The 15,883-nt window shown below is 40.9% G+C and overlaps 3 protein-coding genes across 3 annotated transcripts; all 3 read left to right on the top strand.

Moving 5' to 3' along the window:
- Nucleotides 1-278: 278 nt before the first annotated feature.
- LOC131242090 (wall-associated receptor kinase-like 1) lies at nt 279-9,722 on the top strand. Its single transcript, XM_058240492.1, has 2 exons — nt 279-5,366; nt 8,593-9,722. The coding sequence occupies exon 1, from the start codon at nt 297-299 to the stop codon at nt 1,161-1,163; it is 867 nt and encodes a 288-aa protein (XP_058096475.1). The 5' UTR covers nt 279-296; the 3' UTR covers nt 1,164-5,366; nt 8,593-9,722.
- Nucleotides 4,787-5,370, top strand: LOC131241971 (wall-associated receptor kinase-like 1). Its single transcript, XM_058240328.1, has 2 exons — nt 4,787-5,022; nt 5,082-5,370. Exons 1-2 carry the CDS (start codon nt 4,787-4,789, stop codon nt 5,368-5,370), a joined length of 525 nt encoding a protein of 174 aa, XP_058096311.1.
- Nucleotides 8,047-9,605, top strand: LOC131241970 (wall-associated receptor kinase-like 1). The gene is made up of 2 exons (XM_058240326.1): nt 8,047-8,125; nt 8,593-9,605. Exons 1-2 carry the CDS (start codon nt 8,047-8,049, stop codon nt 9,603-9,605), a joined length of 1,092 nt encoding a protein of 363 aa, XP_058096309.1.
- Nucleotides 9,723-15,883: the final 6,161 nt, after the last annotated feature.

Raw genomic sequence — 15,883 nt, 5'->3', positions numbered from 1 at the left:
TTTGATTTTCCCTGTTATTTGGGGAGATGAAGTTGCGCTTAAAGAAATTGAGTCAAGAAGAAAAAGAGAGAAATTTCATAGAGAACGGAGGGCGGATGCTGGAGGAATTCATCTCTTCTTGTGATGGCAGAGTGAATCCCATCCGGATGTACTCAGCAGCAGAGCTAGAAAAGGCTATTGGCAACACCAATCCAGTTCTCCCCGACAGCGGTGGAAATTATTACGAGGGAACCTACCGTGGCCGTACCATTCTCATAGAGTTCCGTGAATGAGGTCGTGACGATATTTTCAACGAAATGGCAGTGTTGTCACAGATGAAGCATAGGAACGTGGTGAAGCTCTTGGGGTGTTGCCTTGAGACGAAAATTCCCATGCTTGTCTATGAATTCGCCTCCAATGGAACACTTTCTGACCATATCAAAGACCTTTCGTGGGAAGACCGTCTAAGAATTGCAGCCCAAGTAGCTGATGCACTTATATATATGCACACGGCCACTTCTACACCCATCGTACATAGGGACATAAAACCATCCACTATTTTATTGGATGATAACTATTCCCCCAAAGTATTTGAATTAGGGCTCTGTGTAACAATTCCTGTAGGAGAAACGCATGTAGAGACACGCGTAGTGGGAACCGTGTACTATGTGGCTCCTGACCAAGTTTCGAGAGGCCGAGTAACAGAAAAGTGCGACGTCTATAGCTTCGGGCAGCCCCTGCTTGATCTGCTTACCCAAACATCTCCACATGAGAGGTCGAAAGCCATTATGGATAAGGGCGGTGATTTGGCCATTCCATCCATCGAAGGTAAAATGGATGCTGGCAATAGAAGCCAGGGAAAGACGGAGCAATTGTTGGCTTTTGCAGTGCTTGCCTCAAGGTGCCTCGAACGTGAGGGTGAAGAAAGGCCAACCATGAAGGATGTGGTTCAAGAGCTTAGAAGGATAATAAGATCATCTTTGGAAACAAGGAATACAACAGAAACGGAAAACGTTTCCATGGAGGAAGTGCATCAGGAGCTCAGAAGGATACTAAGGTACTTGTACGAACCAATGTCTATGACAGAAAGGGAAAGATATTCCGATGTTAGTGATCTTGAAAGACATTCCGATGTTAGTGATCTTTCCGATGTAAGAGATTTTTCTCCAAGGCAATCCATGTAAAACACCCTTTTTTCCCGGATTTAAAGTTGTAGGAATGTTAAACTGTTGTTGGGTGGGTATCATTTGGTTGTGCTGGTTTATGGCTATGAAATTCCCTATTTCTCTTTCTTTCTGTCTTTCTTTTGATGTGCTGGTTTAATGATGTCCTGAGATGGCTTTTGGAATCATGAATATTAGCAACCCAAGTGCTGCTGGCTTATAGAGGATGACCATCATCTGAGAAATTTTATGGTCATTGTTCTCTTCTTTTTTCCCTATCTTTTTTACGGTCCAATACAGGGGGTTTTTCCTTAGAAATTGATGATCGTGGAAGCCACAAATATGGATGGCTAGTTCTGCTCTTGTTATGGTGGTGGTTCCCTTTGAAATGTTTGGTTTTGTGGTTACGAGTCGATTTTGGGTCTGTGATGCTTCTATTACATTGAAAGTGACGATTGGTGGTGATGATGAATGCTGAGATCTGGGCTTCTGGAAGTGCCTCAGTTCATCAAAGCAGTAGTAGGTATTGGCTCTTTAATATCTACTTGGAAGATGCTTCTTGGAGCAGTGTTTTTTGTCTAATTTTTACTTTTTAATTTTTCAAGAGTTAATTTGGGCAGTGACCCAGTCCTTTGAATAGAATGAATACTTAACTCTTTTAAGCTTTCAAGTTTTGGACAATGGAGAACTTAATACTTTATTTTGTTACCCGTTTTCAAAAAAGTATTCATGTTTCCTATTTTCAGTGCCACTCCCACCCTTTTGTTTTCCTCATCTTACTAGGCTGGACAATTGTCCACCCAAATGGAATTTATATTTTGATTGACAACATTGATTCGTTTTTCCTATTCCATGACTACAGATACTGCTTGTGTTACCCAATAGAGCCCATATGCAAATGTGGTCCAACAATTATCCATCTTTTGGGAAAATACATGAATGGATCTTTATTATTGTACTGTGGAACTGAATTTTAGCCACTGAAAATCCTCTTCAATGATCCACATCAGCTAAACAGAACGATATTTAGAATCATGTCAATTCAGTAGGGCTAAACACAAGTATCAGATCTGTGTTTTAGGGACCATGGAAGATGTCAATGCAAAATATATAGCTACTGGCTGATGAAACAGAAAAGATGGAATTATATATAGCTCTGTATATTGACTGACATATCGCAACACGGTCATCAAACATGAACGAGAGAGTTGGGGATTTCAATCAAGCATGGGCAAAATGCATATTACACATCCCATGAATTTTTGGCTTCTGAAATTTGAGTCCCTTGTTGTATTTCTATAATCAGTGGTTCTTGTTATCAGTTTCAGCATAAATAATTTTGTTCAGCAGCTGGAACACAATTCATGTTTTTCATTTCTCAGGAAGAGTCAATTGGCCTGATTTTTTTGGTTTTATAAACTGGGTTTGAAGCTCTTCGATTGTTCTAACATTATGCCGGATCTGACAAGCCTGCCAGTCTGATTTGCAGCCTCGGACAACATTGACAAAGGTGATAGCCTGCAGAAGGGCTGCCTTAAACATGCTTATGGGATTAGCAAACCTCTGACTCACTCCTCCCAGGTAATACAAGATACTATACAAGTAATATAAATGGTGCATTACCGCATCCTCTACTTTGTGGAATGATAGGGTGCTATGCTTTTCATCACATCTAAGGTGCTGAGGGCTCCCCTGATTTGTACACATGGTATGCTCAAATCCAAACTGTCCAAATAGTGGAACCCACTGTAGATTGGTCATGTCCAATAAATAGATTCTTGAACAATTTAGACCTCTGATTAGAAAATTTGTTCAATTTCATCTGCTTGCTACTTTTCCTTTTTCCATCCATCAGACTTCCAACAATATGCTGATTGGGCTCATATTTTCAGCTGAATTTATGGGTTAGCATCTGTGGCAGTCTACAGTGGGTCCCACTACTTGGTTGGTTTGGATACAAAGTAGGTGCCATGTTTACAGCAGAGGCGCTCCCTGCACATTATCTGTGTTATAATGCCAAGAAGCCTATAATTTTCCCCTCTAGGTTTAAAATTCCAACCATTTGGACAAATACTACCACCAACTGTTTGAAAGAGAAATTCTACCAACATCTAGTGAGAAAGGCAAATGCTAGAAACGTTGACACTTGGGAAGTTTCACGCAATGCAGACATTAGTGTACAATAACATTTATACTGATTGGCAATGTTCATGTGGTGAACTATCATGTGGATGGGCCAGCATGCATGTTGGGATGGTTGAAGGATCTGCCCATTATGATAATAAGACCATATTGATTTTTGAGTGGGCCTCCCAATTAGTGACATAGATCACCCTAAAATGTGGAATAACATGTTGGAGATGTTCTCAGTGGTACACAATGGAACTGAATGGATTCTGCTGATTACAGTAACTGCATTCCTCTTGATTGATCATATTCTGGCATTGTAAAGACCAAGAAATGGTCTTACTCTCCTATCTTAGATAGGGATATGTGGAAGATCCAATCGATCCATCAGATTGTGCTGTAAAAATCCCCTTATGATGACTTTTATCCATCTAATCAGTCACTTGCAATATGGATGGGAAGATTGCTTATGAAGAAACAGACCCAATCTACCATTTCAACCATCCATTTGGTGGGCCTTTTCGCATGAATGGTCTATGGTTCCAAAGAATAATGGTAACGAATGATTCTAATGATAATCCATGTGTTGGAAAACGAATGGCTTCAGAAAAGAAGGGAAACCTTTGGACCCATAAGATTATCCAATTAGAGAGATTTCTTTGGGTATGTCCATGATGGGGCAGGACCTAACAGATTGCCAAGATCGATTAATTGAACTGTCCACACCTAACCACACACATTTTAGTATAAAGTTCAGACCAATTGACTGGAAGTCATCATCGACTTGTGGCAAAGCTGACTTATTGACCAATTTGCTCATCCTCAATTCTTCTATTATTATTGTTATTAATTTTTGCATAGTAGAATTTGAGAGGAGGGGACTAAGTTCATTGATAACAAAACAGCTTAAAGCACTCGCATTGCAAATAATAGAAAGGCATGGGTTTTGGACATAACATCCCCTCCTCTATCATCAACTTCTTATTTATTGGTATAGGTTCCAAACACCTCCCTCTTCAATCTCTTTCATTACTTGGTTTCTTACAAATATGGATGGAATAATGAATTTTCTACTTCCATCCAGCTAAGATGAATGCTATTTGTTTTCTCTTGTTATTTCTGCAGGTAAGGGCCCGTTGAAGAGAAGGGAATGAGAACAACGGTTCATTGAAAATGGAGCTCAATTGCTGGAGGAGTTGATCTCCTCTGGTGACGGCAAAGTAAAGTCTATCCAAATCTTCTGTGGTAGAGCTCGAAAAAGCGATCATCAAAGAGAAAGTGATTTTGTATGAGGATGACACGCATACCTATTATAGGGGAACCCCCGTGGCCACACAATTGTCATTAAGAAGCAGAGCGAACAATTGACCCACCATATTTTCAATGAGATTACGGTGTTATCCCGAATTAACCATAAGAATGTGGTGAAGATCTTGGGCTGCTGCCTCGAGACAAAACCTCCCTTGCTGGTCTATGAATTCGTCTCAAATGGAAGCCTTTCCCGCCATATCTATTACATGGACAAAAGAAGCCTTTCATGGGAGGACTGTCTAAGAATTGCTAGCGAAGTTGCAGATGCACTTACCTATCTGCACAAAGCCACTCCTCGGCCTATCATACATAGGGACATAAAGCCCTCCAGTATTTTATTGGATGAACACTTTTCTGCCAAAGTAGCTGAACTGGGTCTCGCAGTATCAATTCCCTTGGGAGAAACACGTTTGGAATTGGAGAAGATTGAAGGAACATATGGGTCTGCAGATCCGGAATACTTAGCACAGGGAAATTGACAGAAAAGAGCGATGTCTATAGCTCTGGGGAGCTCTTGCTCGATCTTTTAACTGGAAAGAAGGCTTATGACTGGAAGAGGACAGGTGACCGAGGTGCTGCATTTTCAGATCTGGTAATTTCTTCCATGAAAGAGGAATGGCTTGGCCTGGATTCGGAGGCCAGCATTGAGAGTGACAAAAAGATGGAGCAACTGATAGCTTGGGTAGAGCTTGCCTTAAGCTGTGTCAAACCAAAAGGGGAGGAAAGGCCTACAATGAAGGAAGTGGCGCAGGAGCTCAGAAGAATAAAAGGAGCCAAGACTTACTTGTAAGGATATCATTACAAGTGCTGTTGTGTTACTCAAGATTTTCATGAGCGGGTTTTTTCGCTTGTTCCATTCCCTTGCCTTTTGGCACATCTGATCAGATTTTACAAGAATATTTAGAGCCGTATATGTTGATGAGTGTAGACGGGTAATGAGAGTGTTTATTATTTGATTTTTATGCTTAGTACTTATCTAAATGAAATTAGAGAAAAAATGCTGCTTGTGCTCGACGCAGTAACTGGTCAAGAAGCTGGTTCAAGATGTTGACAAAGATGGAAAGAGTTTGGATGGAGAAGGACTGCTATTGTAACTAATTCTCCATCATAGTTTTGAGTTTTGGAGGAGTTTCCAGTCCCATTCTTGGTCCATTGCTTTTGTGTGTGTATTGTCCATGAAATATGGTGACCCAGCAATGGATGCTTGTGGTACAAAGAACACACAGTTCAGTATTATCCCCTGCCATGGCTGAGTCTCGACTCGATTCAAGATCATCTTAGTCACTTGGGGAAAAAAAAATGTGCTTGATGGATGTTGTTCATTTCAAATTTCTGCGTAGTGGGGTTGTTCTTCTGGTCATTCCAATGTTACAAAGTTCATCCCAATGTCATAAAACCCAGATGGGGCCTTGTCCTGTTTTCAAACAGGTCCAACCAGCGGTTAGATTGGTTCAACTCTGACATTACTTAAATGGATAAGATGATAGATTTTAAACAACTAAAAGCATGGAAAAGTGAGTAGTGATTGGTTTGTATAAAATTCTCTACACAACTGGCCAACCTTACCTGATCCATGACCAGATCTGGGGACACCGATCTGACAATCCAATCCAGATTATACCTAACATTCTTTCAGTTACGAGTCCTATCCATGGTAAACATGGCATAAATGCACAACAATTCGAGCTAGTAGGAATTGTGGGTCACATTGTAGTTATAGCATGTCTGGAAATTCATTTCTATCATTTGGACTGTATGTACTGCCAAGCCTCCACCACTAGATAAAACGATGGGGTGAGACAACGGAACTCAAAAATTGGTGGTAAATTGTCATTTATTATACTCTGTTTTGAAAAACCAATTCATTGACTTTCGGGCATTGATATAGATTATATCCCATGAAATTTAAACCAGTCGACAGGACTTCAGAGGCATAGACTGAAAATGATTGAGCCCTTCCCACCCTTCTTCTTCTTTTTTTTTTTAATCAGCTATCCACCATTATGCAGTTGGGGATTAATTCTCCAAGCAAGGGTAGCAATGCGATCTCATCTTTTAGATGCTCTTTCTACCCCAGGAGTTTCCAAATGCATGCCTTCCCATCACTCTCTTTCTGAAGCCTTATTCAATTTATTAGAATTTGCTACACGAATCCTATTCTGCTATTCCACTCTATCAGGGACCATAATCTCGTTTAAAATATGAGACAGGTTATCAAACCATTTCTCCCCATCATCCCTAGCGTTCCTTTGAAGAATGCCCCTTACCATTTTGAAGCCTTAACTAGAACAACTCCCTCCACCCAAATAAATGTAATCTGAACTGCAAAATCAGGCCGGTGTGCTCATCAGATGGGACCCATGTGCCAATAGAAGCAACAGCTTTAAAATAAATTTATAAAAAAAATAAAAAAAAGACACCAACATTCCACATTCATTGACTCATGCATGGCCCACCTCATACGTCCAATGGAATTAATTTTTCCAAACGCTGTTCAATCTGCCTGAAATAGAGCTGAATTATTGAAAAGGTGGGCCACAGTGGCACGTGTGGGACGGTTGTATTTGGCCGGTGGATATGCAAGAATAGGTGAGTAACATTCATCTTTTGCCAATTCTAAATTCTAACCGGTGTGATCTAGAAAGTCAAACGCAGAAAATGATAGCCCCACACGGTTTAGAGTACTGGAAGTTTAAGATTGAGAGTCGGTGATACCAACATGGCTCTGGGAAATGATATGACAGGCACGCTCTCTTTGATAACATGATAGAGGCCCCTTTCTACCATACACATGACATTTGAGGCTGTGGATCCGGACCGTGCAACTAGTGTAATCTGCTCTGGATGGTTCTTGGTTCAGAAACCGTACTAACAGGACAATCCTAGCCATCATTTTCTCTCAAAATTCATACTCAATATCAGCTGTTAACTACCAGCCATTAGAAGGCGCCATCTGTATTTGGTGAACCTTTAATCATGAAATGGTAAAGTCCACTAGGTTTATGGTCCAGATCCACCGTCTCCACCAACCAATCATTTGACATCTATTAGTCCTTAAAAACTGGCTCTAGTTCAATTCTATCTTATTATTGTAGAACCATATCCATCCGTAGGAGATAGTTGATCGGGACATCCACCATGCGGACTATACCATGGATGTACCATCGTTCAAGAAACATACCAATAGGATGATCCTACGCTTCTGATTTGAGGGGCCTTACAATCGACGGTAGAAAACACAAGTAGTGACAATTTGAAAGCCAGGGAGGAAAATGAAGAGAAGCGATGGCCCAGATCATTGGGCCAGTATGATCTTTTGAACCAGGGGCCACCCACTGTAGGTCCCACATGGCAGACAATCTAGACCCACCAATCCCGGACGCGTCAATGGACAGAAGAACTTCCACATCATTTCTTAACCGTGTCACAATCACAAGTTGCGACTCTTTGCAATTGACTGGAAACCATGGAGAGGAAAAGGCTGGGCACCTTCCCACCTCACCATCTTTCCCTTCGGTTGAAAACTCCACCTTCTGGAAGTTTTGGTATTCTTCTCTGGTCCAGAGACCTTTGCAATATGTTTCTTGGATATCTTTAAAAATCTCTTTCATGATCGATTTTATATTCATATTTGAATAGAGTGCAGCACAGCAAGAGCAATCTCTTTTGTTAACAGCCAAAGACTCACCATATATCGATGGGCTTTTGTCGTAACTTCCATCTCCATAACCTTTTATTTTCCAAACAAACTGTATTTTATCTTCAGGAATGATGCAGTAAAACTCCTGCTAACAGACATGTACAATTAGGACTTTTTTGTTTTTAAAGGCCATGCCCATTTTGAGGTCCTGATCAATCAAGGACAGGTCAATGATAATATTGTGATGCAATGGAGTTGTATTTGATCATTCAAACTTTGTTGGGTTTGTTATGGTCATACAGGTGAAATGTATGAATGGTCAGTTTCTAACGCCAATTTTTTATTTTTATTTTTTTCTTGTGATTGTTGCAGGTGGGGCCTTTCCAAAGAAAACAGATACAGAACGAAGGTTCTTAGACAACGGAGCTCGGCTGCTGCAAGACCTAATCTCTTCGTGCGATGGCAAAGTAAACCTTTTCAGGATCTTCTCTGAGGAAGAGCTCAGGAAGGCTACTGACCACTACGATGAGAGAAGAATTTTGGGTAAGAAAGGCACCTTCACCTATTATAAGGGAACCTATGAAGACCGCACGATCGTTGTTAGGACGATAAGTTCTGATAGTGCAAATGAGGATGACATGAACTTTGTCTTCAATGAAATTGTCATGTTATCACAAATCAGCCATAGGAATGTGGTGAAGCTCTTGGGTTGTTGCTTGGAGACTGAAGTTCCCATGCGGGTTTATGAATTTGTCCCCAATGGAAGTCTTTACCAGCATATCCATGAGACTGATCTTTCAGGTCGGATTTCATGGGAGAATCGTCTAAGAATTGTCACTGAAGTTGCGGATGCACTTACCTATCTGCACGCTTCATCTCCCAAGCCAATCATACATATGCACATAAAGCCTTCCAATATTCTATTGGACGGAAACTACACTGCAAAATTAACCAATTTCAGGATCTCGGTTTCAATATCACCCGACGAAAGAAATGTAGAATCAGCTATTAAAGGCACCGTTGGATACATCGATCCTGAATATGCGAGTACTGGGTTATTCACAGAGAAGAGCGATGTTTTTGGCTTCGGGTTGCTACTGCTTGAGCTTTTAACAGGAGAGAAGACATTGGACCAGACCAGGGAGGAGCTGTGGTTGGGGAATCTTGTCATGTCTTCCATGATCAAGAACCAGCTTAGCTCAATTGTGGATGTGGGCATTATGGAAGAGGGAAAGATGGAACAATTCACAGCTTCTGCAGAGCTTGCCCTGAGATGCATCCACGAGAAGGGCGAGGAAAGGCCAACGATGAAGGAAGTGGTGCAAGAGCTCAAAAGTATACAGAGGTTCAAGCATCCTTCATCCCAATCAGTTTCCAATTCCTGAATTCGCATCTCTCATCAAATGCGTGTTATGTATGGTGTCATACATGGATGATTTATGCTATTACAATTTGATGTAGAACACAGAGCAATGTAATAAAGAGAAGGGAAAAAAAAAACAGCATTTTGTTGTTATAATTCAGGAATAAGAGTAAATGAGCCAAATGAAAATAAGAAAAGAAAATAGCTTGGGGATTCACTCTCCCAAGGGGCTGGGGAATCACTCATCCAAGGAGGGATAGTTTGGGGACTCACTCCCTAACGGATTGGGGAATCACTCACCCAATAAAGTATAGCTTGGGGACTTACTTGTTGTTAACAGATGTCTTAAATCTGAGGAAATTCGACTAGCCTGATAAAGTTCGGGTGAAAGTCCAACAACAATTTATTTTGAAACTTATGAGAAATTCAACCAGTCAGAGGATAAGTTTGACTAGTCGAAGTGCCCTTCGACTAGCCCGAGCTCTGGTTCGACTAGTCGGAGAATATGCAAATTGTGCGCGGACTGCGTAAATTTGAGGCGATTTCCGGATTATTCCAAGTCGGTGCGAAAGTCAGAGTTCCCCAACTATAAATAGGAGTATTTAGGATGCTCCTAGAGTCATTCTAAGATATTCCAAGGTTTCCTAAACTATTCCAGAGAGTTTTTGAATAGTTCTAGGGTTTCAAAGGGTGTAGCAAAGGGTGAGATTTGATGTTGTTCGAATCGGGTAAGTCTTTTCTCTTTGTAATTTATACTTTTATAGTGGATTTCTGTCGCTTTGTGTTGAGGGTCAAATATTACATATCAGACCCCAGTTATTGCCTGGATTTACGAACATGATATTGCTTAGCAGCCCGATTTAATCGTGTTTGTGCTGCAAGGTGTATTAACGAGCTTGGACTAAAACAACGTGCTAAAAGCATGGATTTAATGCTCTGAAGTCACCAAGGCAAGGGAAAGACTCCCAGGGGACTAAGATTGACGGATTAACATGCTAGAGATCCGAGAAAACCGAGAAACTAAAGCTCAAGTGGCTTAAAAGACGTCCAGAATGTAAGATCATAGGGTTTCCACCATTTTTTTAGCTCGAAACTTTATGGCCTAAAAACTATAAATTAACCGTACAAGTAAAATTTGACCCATTGGATCCCTATGAAAATTTTCTAACGGACAGATCATACCTTAAATCCTGACGTGTGGTCCACCTGATATCTGGATATGCTTCAATCTTGGTCTCAACGCGTTAAATGGGATGAGGAAAGGAATGGACGGAGCGGATTCTTCAGACATATCAATATGGGATCCACTTTACATGGTGTGTGTGCACAGCACATGCACTGGACGAGCACCAAAAATCAAGACAGCGGTCAGCATGCGCTGACCGATGCTTCTTTTCAAAATTCTCAAATACATGTCAGGGACGGTCCCCGTCCGATTGGGTTTCTCTAGTGGACCCCACCCGTCATCCAAATAGATGATCTGGACTGTCTATTGTTATATCACAGGCCCTCTTACTAAAGCCTAGGTGATGGAATTTTAGGAGACAACGTGTATCATAATCCAACCGTCCAAACGTAAGACGGACGACAGACCAGAAAATAAGGTGGACCGCATCAAAATTAATCAAAAAGCATCCATTTATGACCGAAATTACGATAGGAATCCGGTGGACGGAGTGGATTTCTCAAAAAAAAAAGCTAAGTGGGCCCCACCATCAGAATGGCGTAAGTCCTGTTACGCAGGCCCTGTTTCAACGTCCGAAACGGATGATTTTTGGCCGTTGCACAATCATGGTCGTAGATCGGATGGAAGATCTGATCCGTTCATCGATTAATCCGTCGAAAACCATCCTAGGAGACGTTATTTCTTTGGAAAGAAAAAAAGAAAGGAAAGTGGAGCAGATCGGATCCGTTCTTTGCTGTGTAAAACAGGGGGCGCGGCTCGGTTTCTGCGTAAAGAAGGCTTCCGTACCGCCTCTCGTGCGTAAGTTTCCAGCCGACTCTCTCTCAGGCTCTCCACCGACATTCCTACTATTTCCCACTGCTATAAGAAAGAGAGAAAAGAGAAGAGAAACGATCTATCCGGGGGATGGACGTCAGAGAGAGAGAAAGTAGAGTTGTTTTTTTCTTTTTCTTTTTATTTTATTTTGTTTTGTTTAAGGGATCCAGCCCATTCATGTTACACTAAACCTCTTAAATATGGCTAAGAGGTGAAGCTTGTAGCGTAATGAGAGTCTTTTTCCTTGTGCCTTTTGTTTAGACTGAACTGATGTTGATTTTAGTTTAATTAAGAGAATGTTTTTAGTTTTTAATGGTCTGTTGTGACTAAAATTACAATGGGTCTGTAATAGCTTTGAGCATGTTCCTTTCCTGTTTATGTTTATGACGTCAGGATGCCTTGTTGTTCACCATCGTCTCCTGCGCATGGTCGGATGATGGTACCCTTCCTAACTTTCATACATTGTTGAGTGGTTGGTAATTAGTTTAATTCTGTTGTTTACTTTGTCTCCTGGGCATGGTTTGGTGATGGAATCCATTCTAATTAATATACCTTTCATCTCTTGAAAACTATATCAAAGGAAGTTTAGTTTGATTTTCATGGTTACACCCATCAACTGGATGAATATGGAACTTTAAGTCTAGTTGAGTTCTTGAAGCAGGCATAAGATTTCCCTGATCTCTACAAGTGGATCTTCTGAATCCCTAGTTTCCAACCTCTGATCTCTCTAAATTTTAGATAAATATTTCACTATTACTCGTTAAATTTATTTGATTTAAATTTCATCTTAGTCTAATTTTAGTTCTACTTAGTTTCAAATAATGTACAGGTATCAGTTCCTTGGGATTCGACCTCGGTCTCACCGAGTTTATTACTACATCACTACCCTATACTTGGGGAGTGAATAATTTGTGCCGTAGTTTTTTTCCGAAAGAATTTTCCACGTTAAGTTGTTGTGTTCTCTTTGTATTTGCATGGTGTTCTTGGATTGCTATCCTAGATTCATCTCTGTGTGATTCTGCCATTTATCCCAACATTACTCACCTAATAAGAGAGAAATCATTCAATTCACAAATACAAAATTTGTAGGAAACAACTCTAGAATACCTCTCTCATGAAATGACTATTACATATATAAGAAGACTTGAGTATGATACAGTACTTCTTAATACACCTTAGTGTACCAGGGGGCTGCATCACAGTTTACCACCTTATAAAATATGTTCTTGCAAGTGACATAATGGTTAAAGGTGGATCAAAATGAAGGTTAAAAGGTCAGTCCGAATGATTCGACAAAATCCTCAATATCTTATTGTCATTTTTCAAAGTCGCAGTGTAGATTTCCATTGTTGATGAAACATGTTTTATTATCGACCTAACCCCTAATGAAAGAGAAATGTAGACTTGTTTTCTCAACAATGCATACATTTCTGGATTTATGTAAAGTTTTTGAGGCCAGCTTCAAGCCGAAATACTAAGAAGGAGACTGAAAGTTGAATCTGCCAGGGAGAATTCTCTTGCAGCAAAAAAAGTTTGTGGGTTCTCTAAAGCCCAAAGCTTTTGGGAAGGAATGGAGTGTATGGGTTCTCTAAATCCCAAACTTGATTCACCAATATTCCTCAAAGGTGAATGAATGTCAAACATGGACCAAATTGTCGTCGAAATATAGACCGCTCATCACACTAATCCAATGGTGGGGATTGATTTCGCCAGACCATAATGGACCAAACATGACTGACTCACTAATGCATGCCTTAATATGGGCCCATGGTTGTATTAAGCGATGATATGCAATGGAAAAGTGGTAAGCCTGGTTGAAAGCTGTTGGGACAACCGTTGGTTCTCATTTTTTAACTAACATCATTAGCTGAGGATTTATCAAATCATCAAGGTGTCTGCAACAAGCAGACCCGCTGTCTCCTTGCTTATACATCCTAGCTATGGAAGATTTTAGTGGAGGCTTTTGCAAATGTGTCACTTTCTGCTTCAAGTGGACACCCAATTGTTTCACATCTTTTTTGCAGATAATACAATTCTTTTTGTGAATGGCAGGCTGGAGTCCCTTCGGAGGGTCAGTTAAAATTGTTTCTGTAGGTCGTATGAAAGGGCTTGGACCAAAAGTAAAATTGATGTAGAGCGGGTCACAGACAATTACATGGCCAAGATGGATCAGAAAAGGCCCGTTCGACGACAGAAATGATCTGGGCCGTCGGACCTTAGATCGGGCGTATCTCGCAATCCGGAATGAGTTATCTGACGTAAAATATATGATTTTGGGGTAGAACGAGCTACGCTAGCCAACCAACCTAGCTATGCCGGGTTGCGCAGCCTGGAATTGCGAAAAACCCCTGGATTGACGGTCGTTTCCCTGTTTTAATTTCGTTTTTACTATAAATAGTAAGTTTTAATTTGATTATAACTCTTCATCTGTCAGGCTTTACGAGTTGCCCCCAATGTGAAAAGAGCTTAGAATAATTAGGAGAACGGTTTGGTGAAGCCAAATAGGACACTTACTATTTTTGGCCAAAAACCTTGCGCCCTAGTAGACATCACGACTGTCTATAGTAAGTAGCGAATTCTAGGAGTTTTAGTTGTAGTTTGATTCTGATTTCTTTCCCATTGCTTGGTACCCCTATTTAAAGGGTTGTGAACTCATTTTTATTCATTCATTAATCAAACTCAAATTTATTAGAATTTATTTCTATTTCCTGCTTTCTTTCCTCGTGTATTCGAGAAGTCTCTGTGAGGAGTCCAGAGAAGTTCTATGGCTTCGGAATAGTTATCCTCTTGAGGAAGACGGTGCTCGACCTCACGTCCTCCCTTGCATCAGGAACCCGTCGTGGCCACACAATTATCATTAAGAAGCAAAGCATTGCGATGTTATCCCAAATCAACCGTAAGAATGTGGTGAAGCTCATGGGTTGTTGCCTCGAGACAAAACCTGCCTTGCTGGTCTATGAATTTGCCTCAAATGGAAGCCATTCCCACCATATCTTTTATACAGACAGAAAAAATCTTTCACGGGAAGACTGGCTAAGAATTGCCAGCGAAGTTGCAGATGCACTTTACCTATCTGCACACAGCCACTCCTAGGCCCATCATACATAGGGACATAAAGCCCACCAGTTTTCTATTGTATGAGCACTATTCTGCCGAAGTAGCCGAACTGGGTCTTGCAGTATCGATTCGCTTGGGAGAAACACGTGTAGAGTTGAAGGAGCATACAGGTATGCAGATCCCGAATACTTAAAACCACAGGCAACTTGACAGAAAAGATCGATGTTTATAGCTTTGGGGAGCTCTTACTCGATCTTTTAACCGGAAAGAAGGCTTATGACAAGAAAAGGATGGGTGACATGGGTGCTGCATTTTCAGATCTGGTAATTTCTTCCATGAAAGAGGAATGGCTTGGCCTGGATTCGGAGGTTAGCATTGGGAGTGACAGAAAGATGGAGCAACCGATAGCTTGGGTAGAACATGCGTTAAGCTGTGTCAAAGTGAATGGGGAGGAAAGGCCTACAATGAAGGAAGTTGCACATGAGCTCGGAAGAATAATAGGATCCAATAATTTTCAGTACTTCTAATTTTATTTGAGGAGGAGGCATCTCGATGGGTTACAAACTCCTCTCTTGCAACTATTTAAATAAGAGTTGGGTCTCCAAACTAACTCGTGTATGAAGCCTATACTTCCCATCATGATGCTTCTCTAAGGGTGTAAGGTGCGAAAGATTCCAACAATTACCTATTACAATACTTTCCAATCAGGTATGCTGTAACGCCCTGTCCAAAAAGGGAACAGTGTCCTGAGGTGCACGTGCGAACCGACGTAGGATCAGATAATTCAGTCGCTCGGGCCCGAGTAGCTACTCGGTCCTTGAATTTCGAGGCGCTACATATGCCTTTTAGCTAGTTTATTTAATCTCCATGCTCGATGCATAGCAGAGTTTCAATTCTGAACTGTAATTTACATTGGTGGCATCCCTTGTAATTTTGTCAAAAGCCCAAGATTTCAATATCTTCTACTTCATTCAACACATGATTCCTCTCTCCATTACATCCTTCCATGTATATTAGCATTTTTTTTTTCTTTAGTAAATTTATCTTGAATTCTATTAAACATAACGGTTCCTCTATTTTCCATTTAGTGGCTCGGGTCCTATTGTGACAGCAAGAGAAGTTCTTGCTAACCCACATCTGGAAAGCCTGCAGCAGATTTCAGCATTCATGAGCTTTGGCCAAATTACAATGACGAACTATACCTATCCAATTGCGGCTCAAAGAGCCATTTTGATCCATCGGAG

The sequence above is a fragment of the Magnolia sinica genome, chromosome 4, assembly GCF_029962835.1.
Source record: "Magnolia sinica isolate HGM2019 chromosome 4, MsV1, whole genome shotgun sequence".
NCBI classification, from domain to species: Eukaryota; Viridiplantae; Streptophyta; class Magnoliopsida; order Magnoliales; family Magnoliaceae; genus Magnolia; species Magnolia sinica.
The sequence above is the reverse complement of the archived record's forward strand: the minus strand, read 5'-3'. Positions and strand labels throughout refer to the sequence as shown.